Genomic DNA, 20,159 nt, shown 5'->3' with positions numbered 1-20,159 from the left:
GGTTTCACAGAAACAGAGAAGCTTAACTAGCTAAACCTGCTTTGCTTGTGCCCACAGATGTTGCAGAAATAAGCAGGTAGAGAGGCTTGGAACAACTCCTGATGGTGGTAGGCTGAAGTACAGTGTGTTTTGACCTGGATGTGATTATTTTTGGTTGCTCACCTTTTGCTCACTCAGAGCCTTGTTTTGCAGATGGACCAGCTGCCTATCCAGTCCCGGTGCAGAACACCAAGCCACTACTGACTGTCAGCTTCACGTCAGGAGACATCAGTTTAATGAACAATTACGATGACTTGTCTCCCACTATCATCCGCTCAGGGTTGAAAGGTACGAATAAGAAGCTGTTTCTCCCTCTCCCGTGCCCTGTTTTTCTTGTATTTTTGATGATGTGTGCATAGGTTACATTGTTGTGCCTCTTGCTCCTTAACCCAGGAGCCCTGAGCGCTGTTATTGCCATTTCCAGCAGTGACACCTGCTGGAGGAAGAGCAGTTCTTGGCTGATGGAGTTTCTGTGTTTGAAAAAATGCTTCACAATATTTTTGAGATCGTGTTTTTGTGGCAGTTTTGTAGGGCAACTGATTTGCTCTGCAGTTTTCCAGCAGAGTGCATTAATATTATTACAGTTCTTTGTGTGAATGTCTCTGCTACATAACACTTCTTTTGCATGTCTAATTCACAAGATCTTCCATGCTTTTGGTAACCTGTATAAATTGCAATTCTGCTTTGGTTCTCACAATTATTGAAAACTTGCTAGAATTATTAATTGTCAAGAGGCAAGTTGTTCTGAGAGAGAAAACATTCCAGTGATTATTACTATAAATTTTGCTAAGTGATCTGCACAAATGTTTGTACAATCAGTATTCCATGTAAAATCTTTAACTCACATTGAAATTTTTACTGTTCTTACCTATTAAAAATGTCCTTTACTTTGCCAGCACTCTCTGTGCAATTTACTGTGCTTTGCCTGCAGAGACATTTTAATTCAATACAGCACATAGGCACATGCTTAAATATAGGTTCCATCGAAGCTTTTTCATCTCCACAGGTGAATTAGTTTTAAATTAGATGAAAAGAGAATTAGGCTGTTGGAGCAGACTCTTAGCTGTTCTGAAATAGTGGGATGTTTTTGGTGAAAAGTTGCCCTTACACTGTCCCCACAGTTTTTTGGTGATCCATTATGTACAGTAGTCTTGGGAGGTAAAAACATCACCTGTAAGGTTTCTGTTCCATTCCTTTCTCCTGTGCCAGCCCCAGAAATGTGTGAGTGCCAAAACACAGCATCATAAGACAGCCCTAGAATCCAGAAAACTTCATCAGTGAAAGGATACCAAAAGTGTGGAGAACTGGGGCCAACTTAAAAAAGCTCTTGTGATAATCACCAATGGGTCTGCTCAGCATTTCTACAGTATTAGAGTAATCAGGGTACAGAGCAGTCTTGAGTTGTCATCTAGTCTAGCTTTCAACTAGAAACAGTAGGAGAAACAGACCCCATCTTATTCTCTGTTTAGAGTTGCAGGGCTCTATCTTGCTGAGGATGTGTGTCCTGTTTCTCCTTCCCCACTGACTTTCACTGGTGCAAAAAAGATCCCTTAAATTTATTACCCTCCTGTAGCAAAATATTAATGTGCTAGATTGGGTAGGAATATTTTTATTAGTTATAAGCTTGACTACATTTTTGTCCTCAGTAGACAAAAAACATGCAGCATCTTACTGGATTGGGAATGTGTGTGAGACAGAAAAAGATGATTGGGATATTGTTGTTTTAAGCACTCTACAGTGGAAAGTATTTTATGTCTGGTTCTATGTAGATGTTCACACTTCCTGTAGCTTCATAATTTTTTTCAAGTGACTCTAAATTTTACTGGATTTTATCACAGGCAAGAATGTGCAAAACCACTGCAAGTCCTTTTTCACGTGTTTGTGTTTAAAATCTCAAAGTATTGCTCTGTGATCTCTGCAGCAGATATCCTTGCCTTTATTGGCCGCTGTAGGCTACTCATTGTATTTTTAAAGTAGGCAACTATGAAATTATTTCAAGCAGTAGCAATATATTTTTAATATATAGAGAATATACATATTGTACTAGTTTTGCAGAGTTGTCATTTTACTGATAATATTTCTGTTAAATTGACAGAGGAGAAACCTTGATAATTTGATTACCCAAATAAAAGTTCTTTTGATCCAGCTTGAACAGTCCTGGTAGTTTTGCGAGTCCTGGTGGAGGTCCTGAACTGTTCAAATGTATCCTTTATTTTTTTGGTGCTTTTTAACTCTGATTCTCAGTGCACTGCTTCCTGCAGAACTGCTGAGCTACATCTATTAATTCTACTAGTTAGCCACAACTACTGCCGGCAGAGCTGTTGCACATTTACAGTGCTCTGTGTTCAAGGTTTGCTGATTTCCATGCCTGTGCTGGCTGGAAAGTAGGGGTGACTGACCCACTGATTCACTTGTAGACCATTACCCTAAATGAAACCTCCATTTGATTTTTAATCTCTGTGCTAGTGCTGAGAACCTGTTCACCAGTTATTTTGTGTAAAGGTCCAGTAGTCATTGAAGATCCTCCCGGCAGTGCCAAGTCTGTCAGTAGAGCCACAACGCCCTGGAGGGATGCTGCAGTCCACATCCACCCCCTTTGCTGCCTTTGCAGCAGTCTAATCTAGGACTTTGAGAGAGAGAGAGAGAGAAAACTGCTGGACACTCATCTTCCTCTTGTCATGGAAATCAGCTGAAAGTTTTACCTGAGGACATGTATCCAAAAGAGACAGTTTTTTCATTATGGTAGTTCCATAGTTATCCAGTTACCAAAAGTGGAGCTGATCAGCTTGCCTTGTTTATTTCTAACCTGCCTATTTTTTCCTGTCCAAGAAACATTAATTAAATCCCATTGTAGGTTAGTTTTAAAGGGCTGAAAACTAAGAGAAAACAAGAGGCATACAATGCCTAGCTGTGGAAAAATTACCTTGAGGAACATGCGGCTTCCCTCTGATATGTACAGGAGCATAATTCCCATGAGAAATATCAGAAGGTTGAAATAATACAAAACCATTTTAAATTACACATAAAAGTCCCTATAAATGACAAGTTGACAACTTGAAACAATTTTGAGATCCTTCCTGCCAACTCTCATTTCTCTCTTGCTTCTTCATTTGAAGACAGCTTCTCGCCCACAAGTGTCTTCAAAAGGTTCTTGGCAGACTGAGCATCCCAGAGCACAAAAGTTTTGTCTTTACTTTCACTTTGTCTCAGCACAAAATAGCTGCCTTTCACCTCTGGCTTAAGAGTAAAAAGATTTAAATACTAGCTTGGTATTCCTTCAACATGGAAATCTGCCTTTGAAACACAAGCAGAAATGCAAAATGCTTTTTTAGAATTACTCTAGAAGTGTGACAAAGAACTAGAGGGTATGAGTTTGAAATAAGCATCCCCAAATTAAGCTGTGGGCGTCCCTCATCATGAGGTGCCTGTAAGAGAAGTAACTGATATCTATATTCATATCCATGTATATGAGAGTCTGAGCAGTCCCTGTGTGATTCCAGTAAAACCCTGCTAAGCAGCTGAGTTGATTTTTACAAGTCAGAATCACAGAATCATTAGGGTTGGAAGGGAACTCTGGGGATCAGCCAGTCCAACCTCCCTGCCAAGGTAGGGTCCTCCAGAACAGGTTGCATAGGGACTTGTCTTGGTGGGTTTTGAATGTCTCCAGAGAGGGAGACTCCTCAGCCTCTTCCTCTGCTGCCCTCAGTGTAAAGAAGTTCTTCCTCATGAGGTTGAATTTCTTGTGATTTAGTTTATGGCCATTGCTCCTTGTCCTGTCACTGGGCACCACTGAAAAGAGTCTGGCACCATCCTCTCTGCACAAAACTTTGAGATAATAATGAGGTCCACTTTCTGGCTGCTCTAGACCAAACCTGCCCAGCTCCCTTAGTCTCTCCTTGTAAGAGAGATTCTCCAGAGCCCTCATCATCTTTGTGTGATGGTGGCAAAAGAAAACATATGACATGTGGGCCATCTGTATTTATGGACACAATCCAAGTGCTTTTAGGTTCATGCTATGCTGTTGTAACTCTAGTTTGAGTGGTGTTAAAAGTTACATTGACAGCCATGAGAACATGAGGCATTGCCAGATATTCTGCTTTTTTGCATTATAGGCCTTTGCAGACAAACACTCTTTGCTACTCTCTTAGTAAGATTATTTATCTGCATATTAACTTAATTCCACTTACTTACCCAAAGCTGTATGTAGGATCTTCCACATCAGTTTCAACTCTGATTGACTGAATTTACTCTAGTAAATTCTTGTTCTTAGGTATTTAGGAGCAACTACTGATTACATTCTAGACTCACAATAGAGTGAAAAGAATGTTTTTTACACATTTTTTTCAGTTTACAAAATAAGGAGTCTTTCTCAAAAGTGCATCTGTGGCATATTTTCTACTATTTCAATGAAAGGATATAGGTTTCTAAGTACTTAAGGAACTTCTGAGAGCATGTTTTATCTGTTCAAGTCACTTTGTAGCATCTGGAAGTGCTGTTCCTGTTGTTTCTAGTGAGTGGTGATTCAGACATCTTTGTGGTTTCAGATGTGGTGGTGCAGTGGTGCACACAAGGAGACCTGCTGGCAGTAGCAGGCATGGAGAAGCAGAACCAGCTGCTTGACCTCAGCAATGGCTCCCTGCTGAAAAGCGCGCTGGTCAAGTTCTACAATGTGCGTGGGGAACACATCTACACCCTGGAGACACCTGTGCAGGTAGGAGGCATTTTTAAAGTCAGTTCTCCCAGCTTTGCTGACATGTTTTTCCCACTTTAGCTCATTGCTGTAGACCTGCAATGTAGAAAAGGTTGCAAAATGTCCCGAATCCATCCTAAAACACAATATAGATAAAAATGAGCTATAAACAATGGTTGTTTGCATTAAGGGAGACATGCAAGACTGCACCTGATTCTAAGGTCCACTGTGGTAGGTATTGTGGAAATACAAAAGGAGAAAGTCTGTTTCAAAAACTCACTGGGCCATGAACAGACAAAGAGAAAAAGAAAATTCCATTGTTTTATGGATAAGTGACTGAGGAGAAAAAACCCTGAATAATTTGCTTAATGTTGTATCAGAGCCAAGAGCAGGACAAAAATATTCCAAGTCCAGTATCATAACTACCAGATTATTCCATTACTGTAATTTTCTAATGTACAGTCATTTGGTGTGATGCAGTAACCTCAGTCATGTAACTTGCAAAGTTAATGCCAGCATATGGTCTGTGAGCTGCTCAGGAGCAAAACATGCTTCATAGGTGTTTGCTGGTACTTCAGAGCCCAGCTGAATTCTGTGTCATTTTCTGCAGAATAGGGATGACTCCATTCTGGCTTCTTCTGCTAGTAATGAAACTTTATAATAGCTTTGAAATCTAAAAGTGAAGGAAAATGCTGTAGATATATTAATTATATTTAATGATGATACCATGTATTATCATTTTTTTTCCAGTACCCTGACCTGGAATGGATGCAAAAGGGTGACATAGTAAACCATCTGCCAAGCCTTTGTGTTTGCTTATATTTAGCATTAACCTGTGCTTATTAACCTTAGCACTCTAATTTAGATAGAATTCTTTAGTTGTGTAAAGTGTAAAATAATGGTCTCTAAAGCCAACTTAAATATGTACAGTGATGTCTAATGCTGATTTAGGTACCTAAAGGACTCACCCATAAACACAGCTGTGTTGTCTCCAATGTAGCCCTTGCAGCAAAGTAGCCCAGCCCTTTCCTCTCTGGGTCAGTTCTGAAGAAAACATATTTATATCAGTGTTGCTTTTTCCCAGCCCAGGTGAAAGCAAACCTTGTTCTGTTACTTCAGTACCAGAGCTCAGTATGTGCAGATCAGCTGTTGAACCCTCTGGTGCCAGGCTGTGAAATCACTCTGTGGTTTGAGCATCAGAACCCACCAGGTCAGGTTGTGACTTATGTGTGTGCAGGCTTTTCTCTCACTGCTTTTTTCCTGCTAATTTCAAATTCTCCTTAATTTAAATACTTTCATCACCCCTAGTTCTCCATGTATGGCTTCAACTTCTTTTCATGTTTTCAGCTCTTTCCTTTCTCCTCCACCCAACCAGCTGGGAGAAAGCACATATTGTGCCTGATGTGGGGGCTAATTATTCTGCCATTATGTGAGTGCTTACAGGGCAGCTGAGAGGTCAGACAGAACAGGTGCATGCCAAGTTTGTACTGCAGTATTTCAAATAGTGGAAGTAGTAATATAAGCCTTTCTACTCTTTCCAGCAGCAATTTTTGTTTGGAATAGCAATATTTTAATATAATGGAGATTTCTTCCCCCATTATCAATTGCAGACTAAAAGCCAACTTCAGAAGTTGTAAGCCAGGTTGTTAAGTGAAGGATGAGGACACTCAGGGAGAGGCAACCACCAATTAATAGCAGAATCAAGGAGTCTCACTTCCTTGGGAAATTAGGATAAAAGTAGCATTCAAACTCATATATTTATGTTTATTAAAAAGCTGTGCGCATAAACCTACCTAAAATTAGAGCCACCCCTCTTCTCTTATTAGTCAGTGTTTAGTCTCTTTATTTGGTGCATCTAAATTCATATTTACTCAGCTGCAGGAGGAAGTGAGTGATCTTTCAGAAGAACACCTGTGTCTACTCTCATGGATTTTATTCTCCTATGTATTTGAATGCTGGTCTAGCAGTATTACCAGCTAAATGACAGGTATGCTGGAACATTGTTAAGTATTTGGTTTAGTGACAAAACCAGATAAAAACCAGTGTTGCAAAAAAATTACTGGCAAGTTCTGCTATGCTGTGCCTGTGCTCCAAAGATGTATGTGCAAAGATGAGAGTGAGTCAGTGGTCCTAGTAATTTGTCTCATGACAAATTCATCAGAATAAATTAATTAGTTTTCTGTACCATGGCAGTCAGCCTTGTAATGGGATTTTATAAGATTCATCACTGGTTACTGAACTAAAAAAAAAAAAAAAAAAAAAAAAAAAAGAAGAAAACAAAAGAATTTCCTCTTTCCTCATTTTGAACTCTTCTGCTAAGACTTTCTTGTCTTAGCAGAAGAGCAAGAAGAAGCAAATGTGTAACTGGAAATGATTGAACAGTCATTGATTATAAATGACTGTTGTTCTGAATACAAAAGCCAGGAAAAATAAAATAACCATCAGTACAAAAAATAATGGATTACAGTTACAAAACCGATTTTCAGTGTGGTTACCTGTCCTAATTCTTTGACATAGCAAATGTCTGAAAATTTTATCAGTAAAATATACTGAACTGTTTTGTTTCTGCTGTTTTTCTGTCCTGTCTTTGGTAGGATAGTCAGGAAGCAGATTTTATTGTTTATAACAAAACTCAGTCTAAGACTGACAGGATTTGTATGCAACTTAGCTAGAGTGTTACTGAACATAAAGTCACTGCAAACCCCAGTGGTAGAATAGATTTGGGAACTGCAGGTAACTCATCTGAATGATGACTGTTGTCATGGATCCCTTCAAGATGTTCCATATGCTGCCTTCTGCTCCAGCTTTAGTGTGGTTTTGGCATCCTCTGTCTCGTTTGATTAACTCTCTTCAGCTTTTACCTTCAGTGTAGGAATTTATAGTTCATAAACCTAGTTTGCTGACTATAAAGCTCAAGATAGGGAAATCACACTTGTTTAGAAGTATTGGAATAAAAGCAGTAGCTTTGCTTGAAAAACAACATTCATAAACAGAGTGGTAGTTTTGGCATAGTGTAGCATTCGCTCCTGTTCCTGGCTCTGGGGCTTCAGCCTGGCATCCTGCAAGGATGTGTTTGCAGAATAGAGTGGAAAGAGCTGAAAAAGCATCGGTAAGGGCTGGTCAAATACTGAACTGAATTCTATGCAGAGAGCATATGTTAAGGGCTGGTGATCAGCTGATGGCTATTCAAATACATACTATCAGTTTCTGTAAAATTTACCTCTTACTATGCCCATCCTTGTATGCACTACAAACACCAATGTGAGGTATGAAAAATATGCCCAGGTTTTTCATGGTCCTGCTTTTTCAGTATTTAAAAATGAGACTGCAACAGCAGGCTGCCCTGCTGGTCATAATGTTTTTATTGGAAGGATGTTAATTTCTTATATTGTTTGGTAAGTCCTCACAGCCTTTCCCCGGCATCAAGCAGGGATGAGAATAATCAACTCCTTTAAGACTGTTTTATAATCCTGCTAAAATTGTTTACCAAATGCTGCAACCTAGTTCTGTCACTTTAGAAGATCTCCTCTAATGTGCAGACAGGTCTTTATTATATCAACTAACTTTACCTGCTGTCACTTCTGATTGGAAACAGATGCTTCATATCTTCCTATATCCTGAACTTTGAACAGGAGTCTCCTACAGGATCTCTTCAACATCATCTAACTGCCAACTTTAACAAACTTGTGATTTTTTTCTTTGTAACGGTTCAGTCTTGTGGCTTATATTTGGTCCCTTCTTCAGGTTTTATGACTTTTTAATATGCCCCAGAGAGGACCAGGGGAACAAGAGCACTGATTTAGAAGCTACAATGCAGATCTCCTCCATACACCTTTAATTCTACAGTAAATTTACATGACTTTAAGGTTTTATATCAATGTGTAGCTGATGTGAGTACAGATTACATCTCGAGTGCAGTGAAGGAGGATGAGAGGGAGCTAAGCTTCACATGTGGTATAGACAACAAAATTAAATGTAAAAAACCCATGTTTATCTGTGTAATATTTTTAAACCAAATTCAAGGTGATGTACCAAAGACTAAATTTTTATGGAATAAGTTTCCAGAAGTCTTTGAGAAGAAAACCAGCTTGCTATAGACCTGCTGCTGTCAGCATTTCACAGACTGCTTCTCTGCTGGAAATGTCCCAGCATCTAAATGAATAGATTGAAGATTATATGATCCTGCAGAAACCTGGTAGTTCTGTAAAGGCTAGAGAAGGAAGGTGCAATTTTAGGTTTAATTCAGATCAAAAGGTTCTGAAAGAAGAGGCTGCTTTTTTATGTTATTCAGCTGGGTAGACCTTGCTTACTTTTCTTCATTTATTTCACACAGAGTTTTCAGGTTTGTTGCATCTGAATTAATGTTGCCTTTCATTTATATTGCCTAAAATCAATTTTATTTAGTTGTTATAGGATGACAACAAAGCTTCAAGAAGAGTTTATTTTCCTACAGGAAGAAAAAGCAACAGTTTAGAACTAACTGGTGAAACATGCTTTAGTACATCAATAAGGACCTTGGTGTTCTTTATATAGGCACAGGATCATCTCTGCTGCACAAATGGATTTTGATCAGCACTGGAAATTGAAGACACTTTTCTCAGCAACTCTTTCTGTTAAAATGGAATCTTGTTGTATTGACTTCTTAAAAGATACTGTAGAAGTAGAGAGGGTATAAGAAACAGCTGCAAATCAAATAAGAGTTTATGACATCAAAAATCATATCAGGCCACAGCAGTGGCAGATTTCTCATCATTTGTCACCATCAATTCTTAGCAGTTAATATTTTTCCCACTGTAAATATGAGGAGCAGAAGAATGAAGGAGTTGCTTTCCCACACCATCCATGAACGCTGTGGCAGCACAGAGGTGTGCACAAGAGCCAGGTGGTCACTGCAGCCATTGCACCTTTCAGCTTGTCTCTGAGAGGGAAGAATGTGCATCTCTGCATCAGCAGTCTGGAGTGAGAGCAAGCAGGCAACCTACTTACACATGCCATTCACTGGATACTGTTTCGCAGCTGTGTTCTTCCTCCTGAGAAAAGTCCTGCTAGTTCCTGGGCTTTCTGCCCTGGAATACTATTTTTACTTCATTACCAGTGGGAGTCCCAGTGCTAACAAACAAGGGATTAGTTCAAGCAGCAGGCAGACCCCATGGCTCAGGATTTCTGAGCTCAAGGCAGGCAGCAAGAATCAGCTAAAACAGTGTTTTCATTGCCTGAACTGCATACAAGTGATAGGATGTATATCTATTATGTTCTCTCCTGTAATAGATACAGTAGGGTGACTCATAAGAAGCAACCACAGGACTTTGAGTGGGAATATCCATTCCTGCATGCTCTTCTAAGGGGAATCAACATCCCAGCTGAGGTGGGATGTTGATTCCCCTTAGAAGAACATGCAGGAATTAGTAGATTTGAGTAGCTGTAGCTCACTTTCAAGCCCACTTAGAAAGAAATGGCAAAAGAGCTCCTTGTTAGTCACTTGGTGAGATGTGTTTTCAGTCAGTATTTCTCCTGATAAAGCATTTTTTTTCTTGTGCTTTAGCCAGTATTTTCTAATATATAATTGTCATAGAGCTACATGTTGGTATTTAAATCCTGGAATTCATTCAGGTATTTACAGTTTATGCTGAGATTTTTCACAACCTGATGATATTTTTATATGCAAAGTGAGATTAGAAATTCTCATGTTATATTGGTAGCTGCATTTCTTCATTCCTAGCAGAAAAAAAACCCCGACTGTGCAAACATGAAAAATAAAATTCTTCTGTCCTAGAATCTGCTTGTTCATTTTTTAACAGGTGGATACAACAACAATTTGTGTACAACAACTTTTGTCCTTCCTTGTTTTGCTAAAACAAGTGCAAAAAAGTGGAAGCTTTATGAGGAACAATACTTTTATGTTGGATGCTGGAGGTCAATTGCTTTTTCTCAGTAGAGTTTGAAAAGAAAGCTGTGGCCAGCTCATAACTGACTTGCTGCAGTAATTGATTCATATCTCTTGTCCAGCAAGGGAAAGACTGGGAAGCATAGTTATTGAAAAATATTATTGGAGCAGTACTTTAAAGGTCAGGTCAGATCTGGCATTTGGGCGATCTTTTATTTCTCCAAGCCTGTAATGACAGGCTAATTTTCCTTGAAGCTCATCTGAAGTCTTAGCCCTTCACTGTAAATTAAATGTTGCTGACCACTGGGCTGGAGGTGCACCAAGGGTCTGACCATTTCAGAGAAAGGAAGGCAAGGTATGTCTGGTGGTGTGGTGCAATTGCCCTTTGTTGAGGTTGAAAATATTAAAACATAATGAGGTATGTGGGGAAACTAATTGTACAAATGGAAGAGTAGAAATGTCATGATTTACAAACAGTACAGCTCATGTAGGTATTGTGTGTGGGTTTGTTTAATCATCCACCCACTCACATATTGTTTGCATATACATTCATAAGCAGAATATAGGAGCATCATACATTGAGAAGTTTAGAAGGTGACTGAATTATGGTTGCCTGTAGGGAAACAGTGGTGAAGTTTTCAACTTCTGACTTTCTGCTCCTCAGAGCTCCACAGTGCTGTGTTGCCAGAGGTCCTACCCTGCATTTCAAAGCTTCTGAAAAACCTTTCCCTTGAGAAAGTGTTTTAGATTGCAAAGGTTCCTGCACTGCTACTGTCTGCACCTCTGGTGCTCTATGAGTGCAGCAGTAACCTGAGGAAAGAGGTGGTTTTTATTTGACTCTGTTTGGATGAAGAATGTCCTACCTGGGTGTGATGTTTTGGGTTATAATAGCTGCAATATGAGACATCGGGTCTGGGTGTGCTGTATTGGGATTATGATAGCTGGGATATTCAACTTCTCTTCTGCTATTAAAGTCTATCCAATAAATAAACATTTGTGTGCCAAGTCACATACTTGTTTGTCCCCTCACTGTGTTTGTAGGTAAGCTGTAGCTGATGCAAAGTGAACAGCAGGATGCAGTTTGGATCCCACAGTAATGATCAGGTAGATAGTGCTGTCCATGCTGGGATTCAGCTCTTGGGGAAAATCAGGGTCACTTCTACTGTGCTTTCTCAGGCTGTCCTGTAGTAGATGTGGCAGGTACCTACATTTTGCCAGTGCCTTTTCAGTTGCATTTATTTGGTAAACAGCTTGAACTGTCTCATTGCTGCCAGACAGTGTGAGGGCCGAGCCACACTCACAAATCATGAAAATACCAATCAGTAGGGGATACCTCATGTGGCCTCTCCCCAAATGCAAGGCTGTATCCCACAGATTATGGTTATGGCAAACCATGTAGAATTATTGATGGCACACAAAGGATTTCTCAATTCTTTTGAAGTTCTCCACTACAAAATGCATTCAGCAATTACTCTGAAAATCACAAGGTGCGCATGTTGCTTCTTTCTATTTGCGTATCAGTCAGCCTGAAGATTTGTGCCTTCCTGGAGGTGTGTGTGTGGTATTGCCTAGATGTAATTAAAAAGAAATTCCTTCATTCCTCCTACTTTAAAATCAGTATTTTCCTCGAAATTTAAATCTAGGATAAGTTGACATAGCAGGGAAGATCTCTTAGGTTTTTCATCCAATGCTTAAATGTTGGTATAGTGCTGTTCCAGCTGCATTTTGCTTCATATCAGTCACATAAACCAATCTTTTCCCAGTTTCTTGCCTCTAAGCATCTTGAATTTGTAAATGGAAGGGAGGCTTTTTCCCCAGACCAGGTGAGTAACCTCTGGGTTGATCTAACCCTGCTACCTGGGACCATCCTGCTAATAGAGGAGTGAATAAAAGCTCTTATTGCTGCTGTCTTGACCCTGTCTTCTTGTTTGATGTGTCTTGTGAAAAGATATTCCAAATATACCCTGACTTTTCAATAAATACAGTTCATTATTTAGATGAAAAACATGTTTGCTTAAACTTTTGAGTGTCACAGATGGTGAAAACAAGGAAGACCTTCACAGAAAGGAGTAAATCTTTTGTAGTTGATGACAACCTGCTGTATAGCATTCTTCATGGAGTTAGAGCTTCATCTTTACTTTGTGTTGTTTATTTGCACAGAGGTAGCAGATGGGATTGAAATACCACAGGGTGTGTGTATATAAGCAAATACAGGAGCTTTGTAACACAGAAAGCAAGAGATGACAGGTGGATGCAAGTAACACTTAAGGGCAAAAGTAATGATGATAAGGCTGGAGGAGGTCACAACGGACTGGTACTTTACAAAAAAGTATGGGATTTAGAAGTGAAGTTTAGGGAGCTCCTTGCAAGCAGGAAATAAACGTTCTAAGCAGCAGTGTTTGTTCATTGTTACTCTGTTCCACATTGTGACATTTTGTATCAGTTGGCCCTGACTCCTTCTGGTTTTACTGTCATGATTTGGACATTTCTGAGTGTAGACAAGTAGAAGACAAAAGGCCATTCTCTGTTGCATTTCTGGTGCTCTTTCACAATTCAGTTCCTCCGGGAATAGTTCAAAAGAGACACTACAGCAGAAGACTTGGCACAAAACAAGAAAGCTGGTTGGGTTTTGTCCACTTGTTTTTTAAGTGTCTCCAGGCATATCATTTAACTTTTCAGATGTAAAATACGAGCTGTTACCAATGGGTGAAGACTGATTAGATGACTGAATAAACCATTTGGATTGGCCATCAAAAGATCCTACTTCTCAACACCCTGTGTCTTTAAAGTCACTTAAACCTATCTAGGTACTTAATTTGGTAGCTGATTCCTTGTGTGAAGAGTTTAAGCATCCTGAGTAAAAAGCACTGAATAAACATCAGCTGCTGTTTTTGATGATTTGATGTCATTATAGAGCACGACACAGTACAAAGTACCACGACTCCATCAGAAGGGTGCAAGAGAGATTTATTAGAGCAACATGTTGCTTTTATTCTTTTCTAAGATACTTACATTCACTTAACATACACATTCTCTGCCCATTAGTTATAGGAAGGAAACAAAGTTCTCAGTGGGTGACCAAGGAGCCATGTCATTCTGTGAGCCAGCTAGAGTCTATATCTCTTAACTTTCTCTCCTTCATCACATCTCCATAGTGACAACCTTGGTGTCTTCCTCAAAGGAGATATGGGGCTTTCCTTTATCTTCAGGAGGCCTTTGGTGGTTCACAAGAACAGCACAGAATGTCTTTCCTACAATTTGAGTTGTTCATATTCTACTTCTAGGGGCAGTGGTGGGCACTTGAAGTTTCTGGAAGACTTTAGGGTAATGTGATCGGTGTGAATTCATGTGATCACTTCTTGCACAGCCATCTTGGAAAAAGCTCTTTTGCACAAAATCTTTTGAAGTTGTATCCTTTTGCTCTTCATGCAGCGTCCCATCATCTCCATCTGTTGGGGTCACAGGGATTCCCGCCTGCTGATGGCCTCTGGGCCCGCGCTGTACGTGGTCAGAGTGGAGCACAGGGTCTCCAGCCTGCAGCTGCTGTGCCAGCAGACCATCGCCAGCTGCCTGCGGGATGACAAGGACATCAGCAAGCTGACCCTACCCCCTCGGCTCTGCTCGTACCTCACCACTGCCTTCATACCAACAATCAAGGTAAAAAGAAAGAAATGGGTGCCTTGTGAAGAGGGAAGTGTTGCTAGATCTGCCCCCTCCACGGTGCTCCTAAGTGGCAATGGCTAAATGATAAGATCTTATAATTTTAAAAGCTTTCGCATCCTCTTCAAGACCCCACTGATGCATTTGGTTCCTATTAAAAATCTGAAAGGAAGCTCACACATGCTGATCTGCATTATTCCATGGAGATGGCCTTTCCAAGTATGTAACAAGGGTAAAATATGCTGGTGACTCACAAAGACTTCTGAAGAAGCTCACGCTGGTGATAATGCTCTGTCACGGTTATAGGAGGGATTCACAGGGGTAAAAGTGTACCCCCTCTACATGTCACAGGAGTGCTTATAGTCCCAGGAAGGTTAGGCTTAAGACCTGGGGCTGCCCAAACATTTCTACTAACACTGAGTTCTGCTAATCTTACTGCTCCAACAGTGCTATGGAATAATGAGCTAGGTATCACACCTTTTCCTGTACCACCAGCAGAATCATCTGCACAACCTGTTTGTTTCATGGTTTCTGCACAACCTGTTTGTTTCATAGTTTGGCCCTCAGAACATCTTGGGATTTCTAAGCTGTTTATCACAGCCTATAAACCAGAGCATTAGCTGGTAAATGCTTGGCATTCAAACTTACATTTTTGTGATTTTTTGTGTACGTATTACACCAGTCCTCTTCATCCAGAGGTCCTCGTTAAAACAATGCAGAGCTAGAACAACTAATTTGAAATCAGTGGGGCTGACCCAGCTTAAATGAGAAAAAATTATGCCTACAAAATAATAATTCAGTATGGTTCCATTTGGGTTCTGCTAATCAGGGCAGTTTGTGCAACTGTAAATAATTTCATTTGTCAAAGAACAATATAAATGCCTTGCTGTAACCATAACTCCTGGATCTCCAAAGATGCAGAGCATTTACCAAGCCAGAAGTCTCCAGTTCTTTCTAGTTCTTTCCATCCGAGGTTCTCCCCAGGATGCTTCCCATGTTGTTCCAGAGCCACTCTTCTCTAGAGCATCAGTGTCAATTCCTGGCTGTCAGGGCAGGCAGGGAAGAGGAGGGGATGGGCTGGATGAAGGCAGCAGTTGGCTGGGAGCCCTGGTGGGGGTCAGAGGGCAGTGCAGGGACACATCATTGCCAGCAGTCCTTGTGTCACCTCCTAGTGGAGATGCAACGATGCAAAGCGGTTGTGGTGCTGCATAGCTGAGAGGTGGGAGCAGGGTTTCCAGAAGCCACATGCCTGTCCTGTTTCATGGCTGTTTCTGGAGCCTCATCAGCACTTATGCTTTACCCTGGCTCATCCCAGTCACCCACTGAACCTATGTTGTCAGCCATGCCTTCAGTGCTAGGCAAGGCACCCTTTTCCCTGCAAATATTCCTCTTCCCCCTCCAGCTTGCAGACCACATTACAGGTCACTCCTCAGCCTATATCCATTTGCCAGGTTAAGGAAGCCTATTTTTTTCCTACCTTTTTTTCCTTATACTTTCATTTTGAAAGAAACTCTGTTGACTTACACACATTAATAGTATTCGTGTCATACAGGCTATATTGTCCTAGACAAAAGCAGTCCTACTGTTTTAGGATTGAGTTTTTCATGGATTAATACAGTGTCCAGGCAAGCAGGGAAAAGTAATCCAAGCTTTGTGTTTGTATTTCTGTACATGGGACACAAATAGGCCCTCAGCTAGGATGGGACATGTGCTTGGAAGTGATATAAAAAGTACAAGCTTCTTCTAGAGTTGACAGCATTGTAGCATAGTGGCATAGCATGTACCAGTACTAACCAGGAATGGGATCTGAGTGTCCAGGTGCACTTCCAGGGCCTGCAGGAGACAAGATACTCTGATACTTGACTTGACCACATTACTCAAGTTCAAAAAGAAGTTTCTGATAAGAGCTGGAACTTGATGACAGGTTTGTTGTCTCATTCAGTGCTCTGACCCACAGGTTCAACCTTCCTTTTTGATGTAACTAGTTTTAGTTTTTATTTTCTGTATACAACTGCTTTTGATCTAACTAAATAACACACAGCCATTCCATCTTGCATGTGCGTCCTGCATAACTCATGAAGTAACCTATACTAATCTTCACCTGCCAAATTAGAGCTGGGTTCAAGTTCAGTTAGTTGTGTTGGGATTAAGTCACCACAGAAAAGAACCCCAACCAATACTGGAAAACTTTCTCTTTCCTTCCGCTGTTGAATGAAGCCTCCAATCCCAGACCCAAACAATATGAGAGATTTTGTCAGCTACCCAACAGCTGGGAATGAGCGGCTGCACTGCACCATGAAGCGGACGGAGGATGACCCAGAGGTCGGGGGTCCCTGTTACACACTGTACTTGGAATACCTTGGGGGGCTGGTGCCCATCCTGAAAGGACGTCGGATCAGCAAGCTGCGGCCGGAGTTTGTCATCATGGATCCTAAAACAGACGGAAAAGCAGGTACAATTCAGTTGTTGCTCTGTGTAAAAATGATTTAGCAACACTTTGGATGCTAAATCCTCAGGAGTTTTAAAAAATACATACGTGCAGCATGGATGGTGGCATCTGATATTTTTTTCTGATGTGAAAAAAATCTTTAGCGTGACCTAGAAGCTTCTGAAATTATACCCTGCTGCCTTCGGTTTCACAGAAGAGAACTTCTTGTATTCTGAGTAAAGGAATATAGATTGCTAATTAGCAGAAAATATTCTTTAGTCTCAATTTCGAAGTCAGTTGAATGCCATTCATCCCTCTGAATAATGTTCACTTGAGTTCAAACTATTGGAAATTTGGAGTTGGAAGGCAGAGTGGAGAACATTTAATTTTCCTCTGCAAAGTTTTATTTCAACTGCTGCCTGTGGATCGGGTTTATGCTTCTGATGACTGAGAGTTATAATTTATACCAGTTTTCTGAAGCAGCACCTAAATTTTCTGGGGCCTGTCTTGATAGATGAAATCTATGGAAACAGCTTGATTTCCACTGTGATTGACAGCTGCAACTGCTCTGACTCCAGCGATATCGAACTCAGCGATGACTGGGCAGCAAAGAAATCTCCAAAAATCAGTCGAGCTAGCAAATCACCTAAACTCCCCAGGTAATAACCTCTTGGATAGTTCTTCTTTTTCCTCAAGTGGCCTCTCTTCCTCCCTGCCTCTCCTTCTCTCTCTTGACACCTTGTAAAATGAAAAGTAAACTCCTATGGGCACATAGGAATTCTCTGTAAGATTGGGATCCTCTGCAATGTGCAGTTCTGGGGTGATCTCAGAGACTGGCATAGAGCTGGACTTAGGGGAAGATTTCTGGGACAAAATGTAATGGGAAACAATAGAGCACAATTTCTCCCCAGGCAGTCTCAAAGAAAGATTTTATAAACTCTCCCACCTTTCCTTTTCTTTCTCTCTTGCCTCCATGGAATATATTTTGTCCTTCCAACAGACTGTTTTGTACTTTTGTTTGTTACATTTCTGCCAGTGAACTCTTTAGGTGCTTGAGCTGGTATTCTTGACTCTGCCTTGTATAGTGGGAGGTAGAAATAACTTTTGGCTTAGGGTAGGAACACTGACAACATTTCTGGAGCCTTTGGTTTGCTGTATATACTAATGTGAAAATCTGTCAGCTGAGGTGTCATGTTCTCATTTCTTGAGACTTTGCTCAAAGTCTGCAGAGCTGAGATCATTCATCTCTACATCTTTTTGGGATTAGTGGAAGACAAATTTTATCTGGCAGAGCTGCTGGAAGCTTTGTTAGATTAATTAGAAAGCATCTAGCATGAGTTACTGCAAGTGTATCAGGTCTTCAAATTTGACCCATAATTCTCCATCCTGTAGGCTCTACAGTCTTTATTAGTCATTTTGAGGACATCCTACCAGTTGTCTTCTTACAGATTTCCGTTCAAAGACATGAGTTTTGTGCATTTTAGCCTGCCTATTGTTGATTCCAAGTATTGCTTTACCTGCAGAATCAATATAGAAGCTCGCAAATCTCCAAAGATGTCACGAGCTGCACAGGAGATCTCAAGATCACCACGGTTACCAATAAGGAAACCCTCTATTGGTTCTCCAAGCCTGACACGAAGAGAGTTTCCTTTAGAAGATATTACTCAGGTATTGTGCACATTGTTACCATACCTGATTCAAATGCATTTTTTTTCATGAGGCAGCATATTGTGGTAGAGATCAAATGACCAGCAATGAAAGTTTGCATTATATTACAATAAGTAGATAGAACTAGAGAATTGCATCTTCCAGTTCAGTACTAATGTTTGAAAGTGCCAGTAGAGTATGAGGTGGTGTTTGGCAAGTACCAGGACCAGTTACTTTTGTCAGCGTGAATCCATGTGAGATGCTTTATTCTACGTGATGTTGTTGGCTTTTTGAAAGTGTATGTGAAAACACTTCATCAGTTTTTCAGACCCATCTTAATGCCACCATGATTCTCTGCTTTGCTAGGGATTGCAGAGATAGGGAAATGTTTGCTTCAGAGGACCACATGGTCTGGTTCATAATTAACATGAAACAGTCTTAATTGGAAGGAAGGAAAGGAATTACCACTTTGTTCTCTTCATGGTATTCATGTCCTCTGGGTAAATGAAACTTAGCAGGCTGTAGAACTGTCTAGGTTGTATATTTCATTAATAACAGCCTGTGTTATTGTAATTTTCTTTTGTTTGGCTTGGTTTTTTCTGCTCTCTTGTTTTTCCTTTTTATGAAAAATTCTAAACAGCTACACGAAGCTAGGACCAAAAACCCTCTGAGTAGAGCAGAAGACCTGAGGCTTAGATCCTGCTCCTGATACTAGCAGCATAACTCCTGGCCTTTGAGAAAAATCTGTTGGTCTTTCAGACCCATAAATATGTGTACCATGGCAACAGTGGTTTGGGAAGTTGCTTTAGGAGCTCCAGGGGAATATATGTTTGTTGTTATGAGTAATTAATTTCTGTCTTGTTTATTGTTCTATAAAGTGATTCATGAGCATAGAACCAACGGGCAGGGTGTATCACTCTGAAATACAGAATAGCCGTGGTCCTGCTGGGCAGGAGCAGTAAGTGCCAGAAAACAGACCTGTTCTCACTAAACAGGCATTCTCCACTAAGTGTTGCTCAGATCTTCAATAGCTCTAATCACCCTGTGGCTGATGCATACATCATTTCTGATGGTGTTAAGATATCAGAATGAGTCTTCTTAATGACTGGATAAAACTGTTGCTACATAGGCACTTTAGGCTGTTTCAATACAATAAAAACAAGATAGACTGAAATTGCATTATCACTTGCAATAGCTTGATTGCTCTGCAGTTTTTTATTAGAGCTTGATACCGATTTTATTGGATAAAAATGATCTTGTTTTTGTTTTGCAGCACAACTACCTTGCTCAGGTCACATCTAATATCTGGGGAACCAAATTTAAAATTGTGGGTTTGGCTGCTTTCCTACCAACTAACCTTGGTGCAGGTAAAAGTAAACTGTTGGGTTTTTTGCATGTCAATTTCTTTCTAACAAACAAGAAACTTACACCATGAGATTTTTTTGTAACTGATCAAAAGGCTTCCTTAACAAAGCACTTATTTTCTGTGGACAGTGGGAGTTAGATTTTATTAAATTCACTGTAACTAAAGAAGATTAAAATCTATAAATACAATAAGGAGCTATCAATAAAATGCTAAAAATCTCACTTGTAATAAGACAGTAAATCAACATTTGAGCCCAGACCTCTATTTTTACAGTTTATTGGAACAAAACCCACACAAATAAAAAAAGGGTTTTGCAAGAGGACTATAGAAATAATAGGTTTTAAGTTACTGCCATAGAAGTATTTTTAAAAGTCAGATTTTTATAATTATTTAGCTACAAGTTATATGAAAAAGCTATTATGGCCTCATGCTCAAGATTCTTCAA

The 20,159-nt window shown here is 40.2% G+C and overlaps 1 protein-coding gene across 2 annotated transcripts in view; it reads left to right on the top strand.

Moving 5' to 3' along the window:
- TULP4 (TUB like protein 4) overlaps nt 1–20,159 on the top strand; it is a 149,227-nt gene that overhangs the window by 112,310 nt on the left and 16,758 nt on the right. For both annotated transcript variants that reach the window (XM_066546915.1, XM_066546914.1), the window contains exons 6-12: nt 193–327; nt 4,584–4,750; nt 14,046–14,270; nt 16,491–16,725; nt 17,216–17,360; nt 18,225–18,369; nt 19,622–19,715. In XM_066546915.1, the coding sequence (XP_066403012.1) occupies nt 193–327; nt 4,584–4,750; nt 14,046–14,270; nt 16,491–16,725; nt 17,216–17,360; nt 18,225–18,369; nt 19,622–19,715 (1,146 nt within the window). The remainder of the gene's footprint in view (nt 1–192; nt 328–4,583; nt 4,751–14,045; nt 14,271–16,490; nt 16,726–17,215; nt 17,361–18,224; nt 18,370–19,621; nt 19,716–20,159) is intronic.

This window comes from Molothrus aeneus, chromosome 3 (genome assembly GCF_037042795.1).
Source record: "Molothrus aeneus isolate 106 chromosome 3, BPBGC_Maene_1.0, whole genome shotgun sequence".
Lineage (NCBI taxonomy): Eukaryota > Metazoa > Chordata > Aves > Passeriformes > Icteridae > Molothrus > Molothrus aeneus.
Note: the sequence above shows the minus strand (reverse complement) of the source record. Positions and strands in the feature narration are given on the sequence as shown.